The sequence below is a fragment of the Acomys russatus genome, chromosome 10 (assembly GCF_903995435.1).
Source record: "Acomys russatus chromosome 10, mAcoRus1.1, whole genome shotgun sequence".
Lineage (NCBI taxonomy): Eukaryota > Metazoa > Chordata > Mammalia > Rodentia > Muridae > Acomys > Acomys russatus.
Genome location: NC_067146.1, coordinates 25,417,546 through 25,436,447, shown reverse-complemented (window position 1 = coordinate 25,436,447; position 18,902 = coordinate 25,417,546). Strand labels below are relative to the sequence as shown.

The following is an 18,902-nucleotide window of genomic DNA, read 5'->3' as shown; positions in this document are numbered from 1 at the left end:
ACACACACACACACCCCTTTCCCTAGTTTCAAAGGTTGTTTCCCTGGGCCATCCCTGGGGATTTAATAGTCCTCTTGAGGCTGGATTGAAAATGGTATTGGGGGAACTTTCCCAGAATGGTTGGGGACTTCTGAGCTGCCAAGGCCAGCACTCTCTCAGTTTTCCCAAACCTTGGTGGGTGGGCCTGGGGTGGGGAGCCTGCACCAGGCCTGTCCAGCTCTGGCCTCCTGACCCAGACAGCTCCCTCCACAAGGGAGCACAGGGCCAAACCTAGGTCTCACCGCCTCCAGCCACAGGGCCGCCTGCCAAGAGTTCGAGGCCACCCCAATCCGGATATGATGAAAGGGAGCCACAGAGAGAGAAGTGTTTGAAGAGTGTAGGAGTGGCAGCCCTAGGGTGAAAGAGAGTCACAAGTGAATCCTAAAGTCCTCCTGGTGCGGGGCTGGGTGGAGGGAGGGGCGGGCGGAGTGCGCAGAGTCAGCGGGAGTGTCTGCTACAGTTGCTGTCACTCCTGCGTCCGGGGGCGGCGGGACGTGACCGGGTCGCCAGGCCGCGATGGGGCCGTGGCACGAGAATCACTGACTGCTAGCAGCGGGAGGAAGGGACTCCGGGCCGCCTGTGGCGGGGATGCCAAGGTAAGTCGCGGGGCCGGAGGACTCAGGTCCCCTCCGGGAGATGGCACTGCCTGCGGGGTTCCCGCGCGTCCTGCTCGCAGCGTCCGGGAGGCTGCTTTCAAATCCTAACTTCCCGGGGTGGAGTTGGAGGAGGGACGCGGGGAGGGGGGGGGGCGGGGAGGGAATGGCCCGCCACGGCGGCGTGCTGCGCTCTAAAAACACTTTTCCCTGTTGTCCCCTTTTGCTTTTCCCGCCAGAAGCAGGCCGTTTCCTGCACCCGACGCCTAAGCAGCCGGGGTCGGTGCGCCCCGAGGGCGGCGACGGCAGGCGGCCGCGCGGCGTGGGCTCGGAGCGCGGCCCATGTCCGGCGCGGGGGAAGCCCTCGCTCCCGGGCCCGCCGGGCAGCAGTGCTCGGCCGAGGAGGGCGGCGGCCGGCTGGGCTCCCCGGCCCACGGTGAGTGAGTGAGTACTCGCAAGTTGCGAGCTTCTGGAACGTGGTTGCAAACTTATGGATGGGGCGGTGGTGGTGGTGCGGTGAGGACTGGGTCCAACTTCGTCCTTGTGAACTTTTGCACACTCCATGTTACTTAAAAGGAGTCTGCCCAAGGATCCTTGCCCCAGATCAACAACCGGATAGGAGGGCGGGGTCCCTAGTCCCTCCACTCCCCCTTCCTTGCTAGAAACAGATGACTAGATGTCTTCTACCTTCTGCCTAGGCACTTCTTGGCCTGAGACTCAGGAGCATTGTGAGGTCTTGAACCCTTGTCTACTTATCAAGTTCCTATGTCCTTTTTCTCATGCAGGGCTCTCCCTCTGATCTCTGAGCAAGCATAGGCTCTCATCATCTTTCTGGTTGTTGTGGGGTACTCTGCCACCAGGTTAAACATCCGGGTTTCTGGGATCACTTGATTTTGGAAAGGCTCCTGCATATGTTTTCAATAACTTTTGTTTTGAAATAAACATGTCTTAAAAGCATCGTGTTTCAAGAATGAATTAGCTCTTTTGTGTTCTTCCAAAAGGAAAACAATATTTTTGCCTCTGGGAAACTTCCATACCACATTTTAAAACTTTGACTGTGTTTTCTTTGAAGGTAATATATTTCAGTTGCTGAACCAGACTCTTAAATTTCTCTTACCTTTTCCTGTAAGGACAGTGCACAAGAGGAGAGTTCTGACTGCCATGCACCAGTTAACTTTCCAGGCAGGTCTCAAGAACCTACTGTCTATTCTTGATTTTAAACATAGCTAAAATTTGCTGCCACCCCAGTATCCCAATATATATTGTCTTAAGGTTTTTTGTGTGTTTTTTTTTTGTTGTTGTTGTTTTGTTTTGTTTTTTTGGCAGGAAAAAAAAAAAAAAAAAAAAAAAAAAAAAAAAAAAAAAGAAGAGAAGTTGCTGTTCTAGCCACAGTAGATAAAAGCAGAAAATATCTATGCTTAAATTGAAGTGCTCTGGCATCTGGGGCTGTTAAGTTGAATTATGTTTATCATTTTGTTTTAGAAGAGTGACTCATTTCGTTTCTTAAACAGAAAATTCAAATGATTAGCTGTAGAAAAGCAAAGAACTAGAATGATGAACATTTTTTTCCCCAGAAGCAGCCCATTTTACACACATTGTATTGTCAGCACAATCATTTTCCTGTCATTAGGCATGCCCTCAGGAGCCATATCGACTCATTGATGGCCTGTTTATACTCCCACTTGAGCCATTAATCACTACTGTGAAAACAATGCTTGTGCAGAGCATCAACATCAAACACCCAAGGAAAAACAGTTTGATTTGGAAATAGTTAAGATGCACAAAACTCAGTGTTAAGGCTATGGCTTTAAAAAATCTGCCATGGCACCTAATGTACCTCCTGTGCAGTGCAAAGCTGCTTTGCATCAGGTGATCTGAGTACAGGAAGCATCTAAAAGGGCTTGATGTTAAATGCTAGCTGTATTCAAGAGGCACTTCTCCCTATGGGAAATCAGCGTCCTGTTGTAACTGAACATCATCTTCCTTAAATTCTCCAATCTTTGTTATCCTTTCTGAAGAACAAAACATAGTGTCTAAGCATTGTAGGTTTTTACTGTTCAGTTAATCAAAACTCAGTTTTAAAACTCTGTGCACTAAATTTAGTAAGGAAAATGTAATAGCTTAGGGATAGTCATGGAAGAATATGACCATGTCTTCTGCAGAGTTAAACATGCTTATGGTCTGCACACTGTGGCCTTATATGTAATATTGCCCTTAGTGTGTTTCAATGGACTGTTCACTAAGTTAACCCAAGGCATAACTCTTAAAAATTGGAAGTAACCTTAGGGGTTTTTACTTAGAGAACAGCCCTGAATGTTTTTTACCTTTCTGTTGTGCGCTGGTGAGCTTTCTATTGCTTTGAGAGCACTGTGGATATTAGGACTCCTTCTGGGGTGTTCTGCAAGGTGTTACACAGTAAGGCACTTGTGTGGTGCAGGCTGTAAGTGGGAACCAGGGCAGGTGGCTGGCGGGATTCAGGGACCAGGAGATCACGTGGGCCCTGAGGTAACACTGCTTAGTTCTAGATGAATATCCTCAGGTGGGTTCATACCTTCTGATGTCCCCAGGGCTACTGGAAATCTAGACACTTATGTGTAGTGTTTTATAATAACTGAATGGGCTTTTCTGTCTGTGGTAAAGAAACAACCACACTTAGACGCTGCGTATGTCCTCCAAGCCTCTTATTTGTTGTCTCTGCTTTGAAAACCGAAAGTAAGTGTGTTTTAAAATGATTTTCTTGTTTGCAGTCAGTTTCTGAAATATTGAGTTATGTTCTCATGTAAAGTTTCTGTATAAATGCTTGGTAGGTGAAAGACCATTTGGGCCACACCTGTTCTTGTTTTAAGAGAAAATGGGTTTGTATATATGATTCTTCTCATTGCCCTTTTGTTTTCTTTTTGATTATATTTCTTTCTGCTGTCATGCAGTATTGCAATTGAAAGAGCCTGTGAAATAAGTACTTCATTCCTAAGTTTGTGACTTATCCACAGCAGACTCTTTAGAAATAATTTATTCCAATTGGTTGTTCTTTTAGATGAGGGAAAGGCTTTGCAAAGAATTTAAGGGCCTTGCTCAATAATACAGTGATTGTCCCAAATCCAGCGATGAACAAGATATCAGGTGAGGCACCAATTGTAAAATGCATGCCACTGTGATAAATGCCGTTGCAGTTGCAGTGAATGGGCGCAACCTTGTCGCATGGGGCTGATGCGCTGAAGTTAATAGACCCTGGATCTTATGAATCATCTGAGCCTGCTTCCATCCCAACCCCCACCCCAGTGTGCTTGCCAAGATGTAGACCGTTGGACTCAGTGCTGGTATATACTTTAATGTGATAATGTGTGATTTAATGTACTCTTCCCTCTAGGGAGAGTCCTCTGAGACTATTAGGCGGACTTTTCATAGCAGGATGCAAAATGCCAGTGAAGTTAATTAAAAATAATCTAAAATAGAAGCGAGGGAGAGGCTCTTCAAGTTGAAACTGCTTAAGAGGAGCTCCGACTTAGACGCTTAGCTGAGTTGTCAGGAGTTTATAGAGCTAATCGGATTTCCTTTGGGGGAAGCCTGTTTGTTTTGATTTATGTAATGCAAGTGTTTACACATCTTTTTTTTTAAATACATTTTTATTGAAAAATAAAATAATTCATATTACATCTCATTTTCTATCCCATCCCCTACATCCTCCCATTCCTCCCTCCCTCCCTCCCACTTTTACCCCAATCCCCTTCCCTATGACTGTGACAGAGGGGGACCTCCTCCCCCTGAATATGGTGCTAGGGAATCAAGTCTCTTCTTGGTAGTCTGCTATCCTTCCTCCGAGTGCCATTGGGCCTCCCCCACAAAGGGACATGGCCAAATATGGGGCCCCAGAGATCCTGTGAAAGTCAGTCCCCAGTCTCTTCTTAACTGTGGAGAATGTTCTGTCCCTTGGTTAGATCTGGGTAGGGGTTTGATGATGACTGCACGTTTTGTCCTTGGTTGGGTGTTTACACATCTTAATTTCTCTACGTTTGCCATGTTGTTTTTATTGCTTTTAAAGATGGCATTTCTCAAAGTGTATTCTCTTTGGATAGCTTCTGTCACTGGTTCTCAACCGGAGATGATTTTGCCCCTAGGGAGACAGTTGACTACATCTGGAGACATGCTAGGTGGTCCTAACATGGCAGGCAATGCATGATACCAACATCTGGTGAGTGGAGGTCAGGGATACCGCACAGCATCCTCCAGGGAACAGGATAGCACACTCCCACAGTAATGAGTGACCTAGCCCAAAGTCAGTAATGCTTAGACAGGGAAATATGCTGTCCTTACATGTTGGGCACCAACAGAAATTTGTCTTTACTCAGGTGCATAATCAGAGTCCCTAGGTAGAAAGCCAAGACTCTGCATCCACCCAAGTTTTAGTGCGCTTGCTCTGTCTATGGCTTGTTAACTTAGAGCCTTTATCTACAAGAAACACACATTACATTGACTTTTAAGAAGAGAATAGTAGTCCTTCCTATACCAAGAGGTCTAGAAGGGTGGGACAGAGACTTTTCAAAAAGTTGTAAAAGCAAAATCTAAAATTTAAATTTTATTGTTCCATGCAAACTCTCTGCTGATGATAGCCCCCCAAATTTTGGTTTTATACTTCAGTTCACTCTCAAAGTACTCCTGAGGGTCAGAATCCTATGTTCTAAAATCAAGCATGCCTTAAATATTACAAAAGAGATAGAAGTGGAAAACTGAAGGCATGCCACAAAGGATAGTATTCTGACATTCCCTTGCCACCTCAGTATATGTTCTTGTCCTGCATTTCTTCATAGCTTCTTGGAGAAACTATTGCCTAGCATGACAGAAAACAGCCCTCAGCTTTCACATGACTCTTGTTCACTTGTGTGTTGGAATCTTGGAACCTGGATTATATTTTTTCCTCGAAATAGTGGTAAGTTATACTTAGTTCCATAATAAATCTCAAAAGAGTATTGAAAATAAATTTGATTAAAACTTTATGCTTTTTATGATAAATCTCAGACAATATACTATTACAACACTGGCAGCCACAGACAAAGAACAAAGAATAAAAATAAACCCAATAGAAACTGTCTTATAACACTTCTCACATATATAGCTTGAGGAAGGACAGAGATAATTAGGAAAATAGATGGAAACTTGTCTGGATTTAAAGGAGATGTGGGGACACTTTTAAGCACAGTGAAACCCAGAGTCCTAATTCTTTCATATGTATGAAGGGAGTAATGCTCTTTTTATAAATTTAGCACCATGAGGGCAAGGCTCTTCAGTGTTGCATTGTTTTCCCCTTTACTAAGAAAAGGGTCAAGTGAGTCAATGAATGCAAACTTGAAAAATCTAATAACAAAGGGACAGAAGGAAAGGGGAGGAAGAAAGAATTAAGAAGTTAGTTTAAAGTGGTGAACATATGCATTGAGTAAAGTACTTGCAGAGTTTGAGTTGCTTGGATTGAATAGTGTAAAAATATGTTTTATGGTTTAGTCTGGTATGAACTGGGCAGGTGGCTTAATGGTAAATACAGCATAATAAAGGCACAAAGAAAGTCCAGCGACAGAAATGAGAAGACACCAGGTATATGTAATTGGCAATTTGGCAAAATCTTCAGGAAATTTAATATAACCTGTGCTAGGAAGTCTGGTGATAGGACTCGCGCAGAGACTGGAGGAAGCATGACTCATTCGGGAGGGAGGGTTGATTACAGTGTGGTGGGTAACTCTAGACAGATACCTGTGTGGGCTCCATGAAGGAGCAGAAAATGACAATGAGAAGGACATTAAAGACTCAGGGGAGTCTGTCTGTCTGTCTCAGGACATTTTTATTGTTGACATTAGTGAGCCATGGAAGGTTCTTTAGAGGGAAAAGTCGAAGACAACACTTGTGGTTTTAGGAAAGCAAACTTGATGACAGTCCAAAGGGGGATTTTGGAGATAAGGGAAAGAGTAGATAAGGGAAAGAGTAGAAGTGGCAGTTATCTAGAAGGTTACTGCAGCAGTCTGGGAAAGAGTAGACTATCTAGGACAGCATGAGTGTGGGGGACACTGAGGAAACAGAGTCAAGAACAGCAGTAGAAGCAGGATGACCCTCTCCTGCCTTCGAGAGCCCCTTGTTTGTTTGTTTGGTTTTGGTTTTGAGTTTTTGAGACATGATTTCTCTGTGTAGCCCTGGCTGTCCTGGAACTCACTTTGTAGACCATGCTGGCCTCGAACTCACAGACATCCACCTGCCTCTGCCTCCTGAGTGCTGCGATTAAAGGCATACACCACTGCTACAGGGCTAGAGTCCCTTGATTTTTACTTATCTTTGATTCTTTTAGTGCACTGTTCAGGCAAGTTGATGAAATATTGTTATGTAGAATATGTAATATAGAAGCTGTTGAAAAGAAACTTAAGGCAATGTTTAGATTTGCTCCACCCCAAGCATGGTAACATTCAGGAGCCTTGAAGTCTTTGTTTTGATTATATTGAGCCCATGGAACTTAGCATTAGTCATAGTCATCAATATGTAGCTGGAAACCGGTTTTGTAACTCGGTGATGGTGACTGTCAGATTCACAGAGGAAGAATTCACTATAGGGAGGTTGTTGATGGGTGCCAGTGTCAGGGAGGGGAGCAAGTCCTGAGGGAAGGGCTGAAAATTGGATAGAAGAAAAAGGATAGAGAAGAAGTTCACATAAAGGTCCTCCAGAAGTTTTGACTATCTAGTGAATACAGGAGAGATAAGATTTGACATTTATAAAGGACAAAGGTCTTGCATAGAAAGCTACTCCAAGAAAGTTTGGTTGAAAATCCATGCCCCACCTTACTGGGAAGAAAGCTCTGGACAAAGGGATCAAAAGATAACATGGGTTGGTTTGTGTGTGTTTGTGTGTGTGGGTGTGTGCTGCACTGGTAGCTGAAAGAGTCGAATTCTAGAAAGGTTTAAGAGAGTTGGGAATGTGGTGGTGCACACCTTAAATTCCCACACTAAGGAAGAGACAGACAGATCTTTGTGAGTTCAAGGCCAGCCTGGTTTACAAAACAAGTCCAGGAGACAGCCAAGGTTACACAGAGAAATCTTGTCTCAAAAAACAAACAAACAAACAAAAACAAAACACAAAAAACAAAAACAACTCAACCCAACCAACCCAACCCAACCAGTGAAATAACGAGAGAGAGAGAGAGAGAGAGAGAGAGAGAGAGAGAGAGAGAGAGAGAGAGAGAGAGAGAGAGAGAGAGAGAGAAATGTTTCTCTTTGAAATAGTGTGGGCGAAAAGGGCAGAAAAGCTATAATCTGAAGAAAATTAGCTATGAAGAGATTATTGAAGGCCCAGATCTTCTCACTACAGAAGATGATAATATTTGTAAAGAGCAAGGATGAGTCAAGACATTTGAGATTTGTGGGAAATTTTGAAAGAGCGAAGTATTCAAGAGGGAGTTGGTCTGATGTAAACCCTGGGCTGCTCAGTAAGGCTGAGGGCTTAGCTAAGAATGACTGGCATGAGTTCTACTGGACAGGCCTCAGCATGGTTGATTGCCTTTCTCAGAGGCGAGCTTGTGGGAGCCCTGGAATAGAAGCAGAGGGATAAATGGATTTTGGAATTGGCCTAGGATTGGAAGTTGCCAGGCTTTCAGGAGCAATGGGAGAAAAGGGGACAAAGGACAAATGTCCTGCGAATGTGTGTGTGTGTGTGTGTGTGTGTGTGGTGTTTTTATACTCATCTTCTTTCCAGGTTGCTGGGCAGGGGGGAGGGGGAGAGGTAGTGAAAGAAAGCTTCTGAGCTAGCAAACATTGCCTCAGGCAGGTGAAGACTCCAGCTGGGTGAAGGCCGCTTTGCTTGGTCAGTCTGCATTCAAAGACTTGATGTATATGATCCAATGACCTTTACAGAGCTGTGAGGGAAGCTGTGGAATTTTGGGGCGTGTTACGGCTTTTCCTGTTTCTTTCAACCTTATTTCCTGGATCTGGTTGAGATGACTTCATGGAAAGAAAGCCAAATAACAGTGCACTTTACCGGCATTATATTTTTATAGTAATAAAAGGCTGGAGCAAAAATAAGGAAACATAAATTGACATAGTCTAAAGTTATGCCATTTGAAAATGGAAAGTTGTTTAGAACAACAAACAACAGGGAAAAAATTCCATCCATGTGATAATGTAACCATTCTCTTGTGCGAAGGCAGAGTTCTGTTTCGACCCATACATGTTTGTGTCCAGCTTTTGACTCTGTGGACTGCCTCGTTCTAGACTTTGGGGTGACTTTAATGTTGGAGATTCACTGGGACAGACTGAAGAGGCTGTAGCCCTTCCATTTCCAGACAGAGAGTGTGTGTGTGAACCAGTTTTTAGATCTGTCTTCCTCTTTTTCTACTTCCCTCCTTCTCTCTATTTTCCCTGCTCTGTTCCTCTTGCCAGGGACAGTAGCTCCTTGCTGAAGGGATTTACAAGTCCAGTTCCTCCTTTCACCTTCATATCCACACCCAGGAGGAGAAATGCTCTTCAGCCTTAAGCTTCTGAAGTCCTTGTGAGTTCTAGTTTCTAACTTCTATTTCTGATCACTCAAAACCCAGTAAGCAGGAACTACTACGCACAGAGTAATTTTAACCCGAAAATTTTAATTTTGCTTGTGGTTTCTACTTGCAGTCTACTTCTGTTTTCAGATTCTCACCCACGTGATCTGAAGAAAGATGATTCACATACATGTGCCTATCTGCTCAGTCTTTTTGTAGTCTCAGAAAGGAAGCTGGAAATGAGGTCTTTTTTTTTTTTTTTTTTTAATACTAGCACATACATTTCAGTATTGGCATTTAAAAGGGAAAACCCTTTCCCTAAGTGTTCCGTGCACCTATGTATGAGGTCCCTTGAACATTAAGAATGCTTATGTGCATAGCTGTACCCATAAGGCATATGCAAACTGGTGAGGAAGGGTGAGAGGTCTGCTAAATTGAGAATTGCAATCCTCATTCACATATCATCAGAAGATTCCAGCAAGAATATGTGACAGACGAGTTGATGCCAGGTGTCAGCCAGGTGGTCTAATCCACTCACGGAATCAGAACGCGCAGCTATTGGGAGAGGCTGTGAGGATTATGAGAAGGACTTGGCTTTGTTGGGACTCTGTTCCTAGTGCCCCCAGCTGAAGAATGTGCAGGGCAGATCTTAGGATTTGTTTGTTTACGCATTTATTTTGGTTCGAATTGTGGAGAGATGGCACTCAAAGTGAGGTCTCCTGTGGTGAAGCAGGGGTCAGAAACTCTGAAGTCAGGTAGTGAAGTGCTCAGAGCCAGCTCCCTGCTGACTTATATACCCAAAGCGTAGCTCTCCTGATCCTTTCATGGTGGAGCACGCGTGGCCTTTACAGCATTTAGGAACATAGACCTACTCTCTTATTTTATTACCCAAGTTATAAGCAGGATCTTTAGTAAGTTTTTTTCTGAAGGGTTTCATGTCGTTTCTCAGTAGCAAGTAAGGTAAATTATCAAGCCTGAGAAAACAGCATAGGAGTTTACAACATTAAAGTAGGCATGATGTTAAATAACTCTCCAAGTCTTTGTCAGGGTGCAATGGGGAAAGCATTTCTTTTTGTTTGTTTGCTTAGCACGTACATATTTTACATAATTTTCATATGGTATATGAAAACAAATATCATAGTTTGAAAACAAAAAAATGCAAATTCCCTACAAATCTTTTTTTCTTTCTCTTTTTATATTTATTTATTTTTGGTTTTCCGGACAGGGTTTCTCTATGTAACAGAGCCCTGGCTATCCTAGACTTGCTCTGTAGACCTGGCTGGCCTGGAATTCACAGAGATCCGCCTGCCTCTGTCTCCTGAGTGCTGGGATTAAAGGTGTGCGCCATCACTCCCAGCTTTCTGTGTACTTCTTGGTCTGAGGAACACAGTGTTGTCTTTTTTCTAAGAGGAAAGTACTCCTGTCTGGGAAGGAAAGAGATGGATACCCTGGCAGTGGGTGTAGATTTGTGAGAAGTTGGGAATGTGTAAAGCAGGAACAGTAATTCATTCATGTTTAAGATGCAAGGAAAATCAAAGGTGCTGATGATTCTGTTCCTACCATCTCCCATGACTGAGACTTGACTGAATCCCCATGGCTAAGGATGATAGGCCCATGTATGACATCTAGAAAGAGGGGCCCAGACAGTGTCATCTTGTAGCTGCCGGAGATGGGAAAGGTAAAGAGATGACAAAGACTGCAGAGCTAGATAAAAATGGTTTGGTGGGCTTAAAGGAGAATTGAACAAATGCAGCATCTCAGAGTTAGGGCTGAGAGGGTCCCAAATCTGAGTTAGGGAATTATTTGAGAGGCTTCTGGGTTAGGTATCTGAGAATTAGGAGAAGTTATGCCTCCTCTTTAAATCAAATCCCTATCAATCATTTGCGAGTGTCAGAAACCAATTTCAATATACTCTTAATTCATGCATCATTATTTTATTTGTGTTCTTACCACAACCTGAAATGGCCTGCTTGGACTTCTCTTGTGTGTTTGCTTCAGAGTCAGACTCCTGAGCTTTGAAACGCTGTTACAGATTAAACAACCCCTTTGGCTCACTGTCGAGTTCCCGTGGCATGCCCTTCATTCTTGTGAAAGTGCCAAACAAGGGTTCATTGCTTGACCAGAGAGCCAGAAAAGGAATGTGATCCTGATCAAATGACTTGGAGTTAACAGAGATGTGTTTAAAGCCGAGGCCGCCAAAAGAGGGACCCTAACGTACATTTTGTGCATGAACAGAAAGAAAATGTCACAATGAAACCGATGACTTTGTACAAGCGCTACACACTGTAATCACTTTAAAAGGAGAGACAAAGAAAAGAAAGGTGATCTTGACAAGGTGAAAGATGAGTGTGTGTCATCATGTTGACACAGGGGACGACGGCAGAGTTCTATTTCCTTCTCCACGGTGTTCATGGACTGCTAAGTAAGGAAGCTACCCTGGACTGTCTCTGTGGATTCCAGCAGTCAGTTACACACAGTGTTTCTCGACAGGAAGTCTTCTAGGTAAGGTTAAAGCTGCTGTGCCCTGAAGGGCCGCTAGAATGCAAAGCCAGAGAGTGAAGTGATGTAATTAGCATAGGAGAGAACAGGAGACAGTTAAAAAAGTACAGGAGTCACAGAGGCAGGGATAAAAACTTGCATAGACTTCCTTCCTTGTCAATTTTGTGAACAACAAAATAAAGCGACTCAGTGGAAGTTATATTGGAGCTGACCTTATACATGGAGGTCTTTGGATGATTACAGTGACTGGCAACTGTAGCTGTGATTTAGCGGGTTCCTTTCTCCTGAAGGACCGATTGTCTGTCTTTTGCCAGTTCCTGGCCATGTTCGTATTGGATGTTTTCATCTGAGTTCTTGATGAGTAATTTTGGAGACCTCTAAGACAGTAATGCTACATTCCACGAGAACCTTTGAGTGTTTGGCTATAGTGTGAGTGGTCCTGGCTGAGTAAACATCGATACACTTGAGATTTTGGGAAAGTAGGAGCTGCCATGCTTCGGGATCCGGTGTTGCATCAGGTCAGGAGTACAAAGGCACTGGAGATGAAGGTGACAGAGGTAATCTCCTCTTTCTCCCTTACCAAGTTTCTATCTCCCCTCCTTATAAAAATAGACAGTGTAGAAACCCTCCCTCACTTTCTAACTTACCTAGTTATATTTTAAACTACTGATGCACTCTATGGCTTCTTTTAATGTTCACATTCAATCACATATTCCTCTTTTATGCTGTAAATATTTTCCGTTTTTCTTATGCACGTCCTCCTTTGGCCATCTCAGTAGGTAAGCTGTGTGAGTCCATGTCATTTTAAGTGGTTTTATTTGTATTTTGTTTTGTTTTGCCTTTTTTCCGTTTTGAATCTAATCATTCCTTAGGCTTCTGAATCCCTAAGAGGTCTTTTGAACGAATGCATTTTAGATCTTGTTGAAAAGCTTTGCCAATTTTCAAAACCCTGGTAGCGATGAATTAATTGAGTTGACTTAAGCATTCAACTCAGTCCATAAACATTGATAATTTATCTGTGATTCCATAAAATAATGGACGTTTACCTATATGCTTGTTTGTGTGTTGAAATTCTTATTTATATGATTTTGCATGGGTTTGGGATAAGAAAATTGTAATCCATTGAAAAGATTGGACAAGAAAGTTGAATTTGCATTGTTCTGTAAAAGTCATTAGGCTTGCTGTTTTTGTTGTGCAGGGTTTTTTTTTTTTTTGTTGTTGGGTTTTTTTTTTTTTTTTGGATCAGTGAAGAAGTGAATTTCCAGGCCCTAGGTCTTCCTGAGAGCTGCCTTATCTTTGTTTTGTTTTGTTTTCTAAAGGTTACATTTGAGAAGCATTTGCAGAATTTCTATTTTGCTCTGAGCCTCTGGGAAGATATAGTAACAATTTTTTTTTTCACTTTTCTTAGGAATTTTTCTCTCAGGTTTCTTATGATCTTTGTCAACTAGAATACAATTGTGTGGGTTTTGGATGGATAATAAGATGAAGCTGCATGTGAGAAGCTTTATAGATAAAGGACACATGGGTTTGTAAAGGTGACAATATAGATATTTTGGAAACTGTATCTGTTACAGATTGAGTACTTAATAGAAATACATGAGGCCTAACTTGTAGAGGTTTGTAGTCTCTTATCTGTTATAAGTACTTCGAACACTCACTAAGGTTTAGGAGGGTTTGTAAAGATGGTCTCCAACCTCCACCATTACTTATTTGTTCACTAAGCAAGCAAATGCCGTAAGATAACAAGAGGAAAAATGCTTGATGATTGCTTTGAGGTTTACACACCTTTGCCTAGTTCAGCAGGATATTTGAGGTGATATGATAGTACATTAAAAAAAAAAAAAAAGATTAAAATGGAATAATAGAAAAGACTTAGAAAACCCAGACTATGTGGTTGCAGACTGCTTAGTCAGATACAGGTATCCAAATGTGTGCATGATTTGACTTGAAAGTATTTTCTTCCTCTTAGAACTGCCTCATCCATAAAGGAAAAAGAAAATAACACAACTTCTCACAGGGCAGTGCTTTTCTTTATTCAATCTACAGACAAATAGCCCGTGTGGTATTTCAGAAAGGGATTACAAAGTGGATGTTGCCCTCAACAGCTTCTCCAAGAACACTTTCATATCAGGGTTTTGAAAGATACTTATGTAAAGAACAGTAATAGTCACTGTGGATGAGCCCTTACAATAACAGAGATGCAGCTTTTGAGACAGGGGCTTCTGTTTTCTTTGATATAACTTTATGTTCTAGATGCTATCCTTGTTTTAAAGATAAGAATTTCAAGAAAGAATAGCTTTGCTCGACCTCACATCATTAGTGGTGCTTCCATTGGCATGGCACCCTGATTTCAAATCCACACTCCTAAGTATTCCGCTAGTGCAAAGTAAAAATTAGGGGTGTTCTAGTAATTCTAGAAACCCCAAAGACAATCTTTTTTTTTTTTTTTTTTTTTAATTGACCGGGAAGGATGCACACATCTAGGATTTAAAATGATGACATCATCCTTACTTCTGTGTAGGATCAGAACTTCATAGCGTCTCCAGCTTTGATCAAGAATCGTTGTCCAATGACTTTGCTCAGCTGAGTTCATTGTGAAGCCACCGTCTGATTCTTTTGCTACTATTGTTCCTTGGCAACATTCACTTCTTAGGGCTGGCGAGACTGTTCTGTGGGTAAGGTGATGAGCAAGCGTGAGGACCTGAGTTCAGACACTCAGACCTCACATTCACGCTCTGCACGTGGACACATCTGTGAATCCCCAGCACTGCAGGGGTGGACACAGGATCACTGGCCAGCCACTGCAGCCTGAGCGATGGGCTTCGGGTTCAGTGAGAGGACCTGTCTCAAGTAGGCATATATGTAAATAAATACATACAGAGCTAAGAATACAGGTAAATAAACAAATAGTAGAGCAATGATGTAGGAAAAGTGTCAGCTTTCTATCTCCACATCCACACACGTTAGCATACACACACACACACACACACGCACACACACATACACACAGATTAGCCATCGGAACGACGTATTTGCTTGCTTGCGTATAAATTGGTAAAAACATCCCTCTTTAATAGTTTAATTGTCTAATAGGAGGGCTCGAGCTCACTGGATCTGTCTACAAAAGACACAAGTGTAACTACATAGAGATTTACATAGAAGATGACATATTTGTATTCAAAGTGAAGAGCACCTAACCGACATACCAGAGTCAGAGCAGCCCACGACGTTCCCATGTGGTGCCACTCCTTACAGTTAGGAAGAGCTGCCTGAGTGAGCGATGAGCTCTCTGCTGAAAACAGCTGAGCCACAAGATCCTGCCTCTGCCATTATCCTCCTGTTTCTGCTTCTGCATCTGACTCCGAGACATACTGTTCTCTCATCAGTAAAACTGAACTGATGCTTTCTTCCTAATTATATCACTGATAGCTGTGAAGAGCAACTAAATATTATATATTAAAGCCCTTTGGAAATTCCCACAACAGTACTGTAATTGCAAAAATTCATTAACTGTCTTTCAACAAAGCAAAGCACTTTTAGCTTCCTCCTAAAAAATTACCGAACAACCACATATGAAGTAAGTGGCTGTTATATGGTATATATAAATTTTACTTAAATTGTTATCCAATTTGTTTGATGTTTTTAGATATTTCTTGCTTGTTACTAACTTTTCTTTCTTGCTATTAATCAATTATTTGATTTCCCCAATTGTCTGAGATAAGTAAGTAACATTATAAAGGTTTGAAATTTGGATAATGCCAGTTAGGTAAAATAGTATAGAATTTTAAATTAAATAGAAATTATACTTACTTGAAATCTCCCATTCTCCCTCAGCAGGAACAATCCAGATTGAGAGGGCTGCTTCTCACTATTCATGCTGAACCTTTAGAAAAGAAACAAAACCCAAAGAGCGCATCGATCATGTTGGCTAGATAGTCATTTTGGAGGAGGAAATATTGTATTTAAATCGATCATTTAGAACCGTTATTCCCCCTTCCCACAGCCCCTCTGAGTTTTTCCTTAACTTAGTTTTTGCTTGTCACATTCTCTTAGGATTAGCACAAATCCGGTGCCTATAATGTTTTCTCTATGATTTGTTCCAGTCTAAACATCCTTTACCATGCATGGGATATTTGGACTCTATTTTTACCCTTGTACAAAGTCAGGCACAAAGGCTGAGTGTGAGAAGGCCTTGGCAGCTCAACACCTACGTTTCCCCATGTAGAGGATGACACTAGGGTCTTGCCCTACTCGCACAGCTGTCAACCTTGGCTCCGGAAGGCTGACTGACCCGGACAGTTTTCATAACCTCCTCTCCTCTTGGGGCTTGATTGTTTCATGTGAGTGTGTTTGGTCTCCCTTGCTGAGAGATTTGTTGTCATGACATGGTCTTCTTGCTTATCCAAAGATTGTTTTTCACATCTCTGTGTAGAAGAGGCACATTGGAAAGCTTGGCACACCCACAAGTGTTCCTCAGTCCTTTGGTCCCGTGGAAGTTTTTCAAGATCTTCAATTTTGGGTATTTAAAAAAATATATATTTTGCCCTGTATATCAATAGAACTGATTAATATTACAAATCATTCAGATCTTGTAACTTCAAAGTTGCCCTGGCAAGGAAGTATAACTAAATATACATGTTAATTACACGATTAAATAAACATTCACTCTTCGATTCCTTGTCATCCTGTGTTGAGGAGAGGAGTAGTAAGATGTAGGTCACCTTCCCAGCGTGGCCACATTTCTTTTTGACATCACCCTTTCATTTACCAAAGCCACCTGGACTAGATTCTCTGAAGTTGGGGTCTGCATATCTGTACGTGGAAAGAGCTCTCTAAATGGTCTGACTCAACACCAAAACTGAGAACCATGGTGTGGAAAAGAAATCCATTTGCTACCCAGAGAAGAACCCACTGACTACACATGTAAAATCCTATAGCTAGATAGGAACTGATGTCCTGGGCTAGGGCAATCAGTTGGTGCTGGGGCCTCCATGCTTGCACCAGCTTATACTGGCTGCTGCTTAGGTTTATACAAGTAGAGAATTAGCCGGAGGCAATTTAAGATTTTACTGGGAACCTTTACTGGGCCTTGCCTAGGGCTGGGGTGCAGTGCTTCATCACAGGACAAACTAGAGACCGTCTTTCAAGCCAAACAATTCATTTTCAAAGGAGGCTAAATTGGGTATGCCGGTGATTGTGATGTCATAGGAATTGCACATAATTTATTACCTTTCAAATATAATACACTGAGTGGTCATATTCTTTTCATTTTTTGACTTCAGGACACTAGTGGTAATCTAACTGTAGAATTTCCAGATAAGATTACTCATTAAAAAAAAAAAATATGGTAACTTGTCACCTAATAAGAATTTGGGGTAGGAAGAACTCGCTTTCCCTCAGGAGTAGGTTACATCACCATAAATCCATGTGTATATGGACCACGTGGCATTGTCATTTATTCAGCGAGGAGTTGAGAGGGTCTGTGCTTGGCACTCGAATATTGGACATGATTCAAATATGCGTCAAGTGTGTCTAGAGGCTTTATTCATACCTATTTTCTTTTAGTCAGCAATGCTTCATAATGCCTTGGTTTCATGAATTAATTTTAATGGAATTAAACTTGAACAGCTCAAAATTATATAATTAATTTCATTCAGCTTCAATTAAAGTTACTAATTGAATCAAGCCTACTAGCATGACACCTGGCGGCAGTCAGCTACGTAACAGTATGAGTGTGTAGGACTGCTGATAAGCCAGCTCATGTGAACTAGTGAGATTGTAAAAATATCTTTTTTTACCGATAATCTCCAAAAGACCTGAGTTGACTACAGCAGTAAGGAATTCTGGAATTGTTTAGGAAAGTTAAGATTTTAATTGAAACTAACACATCTTGCAAAGGTTACATTTTCCCTTATGATAACGCTGAGTAAATGTTACATAAATCTAGGACGTTACTGGTTTTACATGCTTTTAATTTATATTTCACTGACGTTTGAAAATGGTTTTGGAGTCTAAAAATGCTCAGCATTGAAGGCCTTATTTTTATTTTTATTTTTATTTTTTTGTAGCAATATTAGCGTCTGGTTTTCGTCGAGAGTCTATACTCGTCTATTTTTCATGTGTTGAAATATGTTTGTGGCAGGATTGTTAATTTGTTATGAAATCACTGTGGTACATGAGAATCTTTTTGCATGTGCAGACTTTTTCCCCTTCAACTGGAAATGTTAACAAGACTGACTAACAACTTCTGTCTGAATCTCCTGTTTCTTTGCTTCCTAGCTTGACACCACGCAGTCTCTCTGCCGCTTCCTAACAGTACAGACTCTGGTCTCTCTTCCGGTGAGCTCAGTAATTGGAAATGCTTCCACAATGGACTTTCAGTAATATGATCAGTGTGTGTCCATCATGGCTCCAGAGATTGACCTGACTGGACAGCAAGGGAGGGAAGAAAAGGCAAATCCTCCTGACACACAGAACAACCAGGATCGGGTGTACTGGTTTCTGTGATGGAGAAGCCACAGTACCCTGAAAACTCTTGTTTGGTGTATACAGTTGAACATGGAGACAGGGGTCAGAGTATCCAGCTGAGTCATGCAGGGTTATGGAATCAGCTTTACCTAATCTCACTAGAAGCAGTCTCTACAGGAGAACTTTCTTCAGGCTGAAAACAGGGAGGGTCTGGTGTATATTTTCTGCACACACTATGGACATGTCATCTTGGACTAGAGGGAGGCTTGCAGTCTCTCTGAGGCTCACCTGGTGTGGAGTGCACCAGTTCCCCATGGGTCTGAGGCTTTGGTGTTTGACATGGCTCCAACAATACACATTTGCTCAGGACTTCACCCCGTCCCTGCAGACCATCTAAGCTAGGAGACCTTTCTTTCTGATTTGTACATTCAGGCTCTCAATATTGAATCAGCACCTAGAACTACAATGTGTGTGACGGCTGCAAATGTGTTGTCTTGCAAGATCTGGGCATCACCTAGTGACATGAATAAACATTTGTATACACCATCTGTATTCTGTGCAAAATGAATATGTTAAAAAACGTTAGCCCCCCAGTGTTCAGATCGCTTACCACCACATGTAGATGAAAAAGTTCAGTCACTCCCATCCGCATTCACCTATCTCCCGTCTGCCCCCTTTTCTATTATGTCATTCAGTCAAGCATCTGCTTGAACTTTATTATAATGCTCCACTTTAGAGCCTGTATTACTTCCCTTTCTGTTGCTAAGATAAAATAGCCTTACCAAAAATAACCGGAAGAAAGAAAA

At 42.1% G+C, this 18,902-nt stretch overlaps 1 protein-coding gene across 1 annotated transcript in view; it reads left to right on the top strand.

Annotated features, from left to right (window-relative positions):
* The first annotated feature begins 959 nt into the window (after nucleotides 1-959).
* The window catches only part of Mdfic (MyoD family inhibitor domain containing), an 80,567-nt gene continuing 62,624 nt past the window's right edge, over nucleotides 960-18,902 (top strand). Inside the window, exon 1 of the mRNA XM_051151904.1 lies at nucleotides 960-1,068. Coding sequence (XP_051007861.1) covers nucleotides 975-1,068 — 94 coding nt within the window. The 5' untranslated portion in view covers nucleotides 960-974. The remainder of the gene's footprint in view (nucleotides 1,069-18,902) is intronic.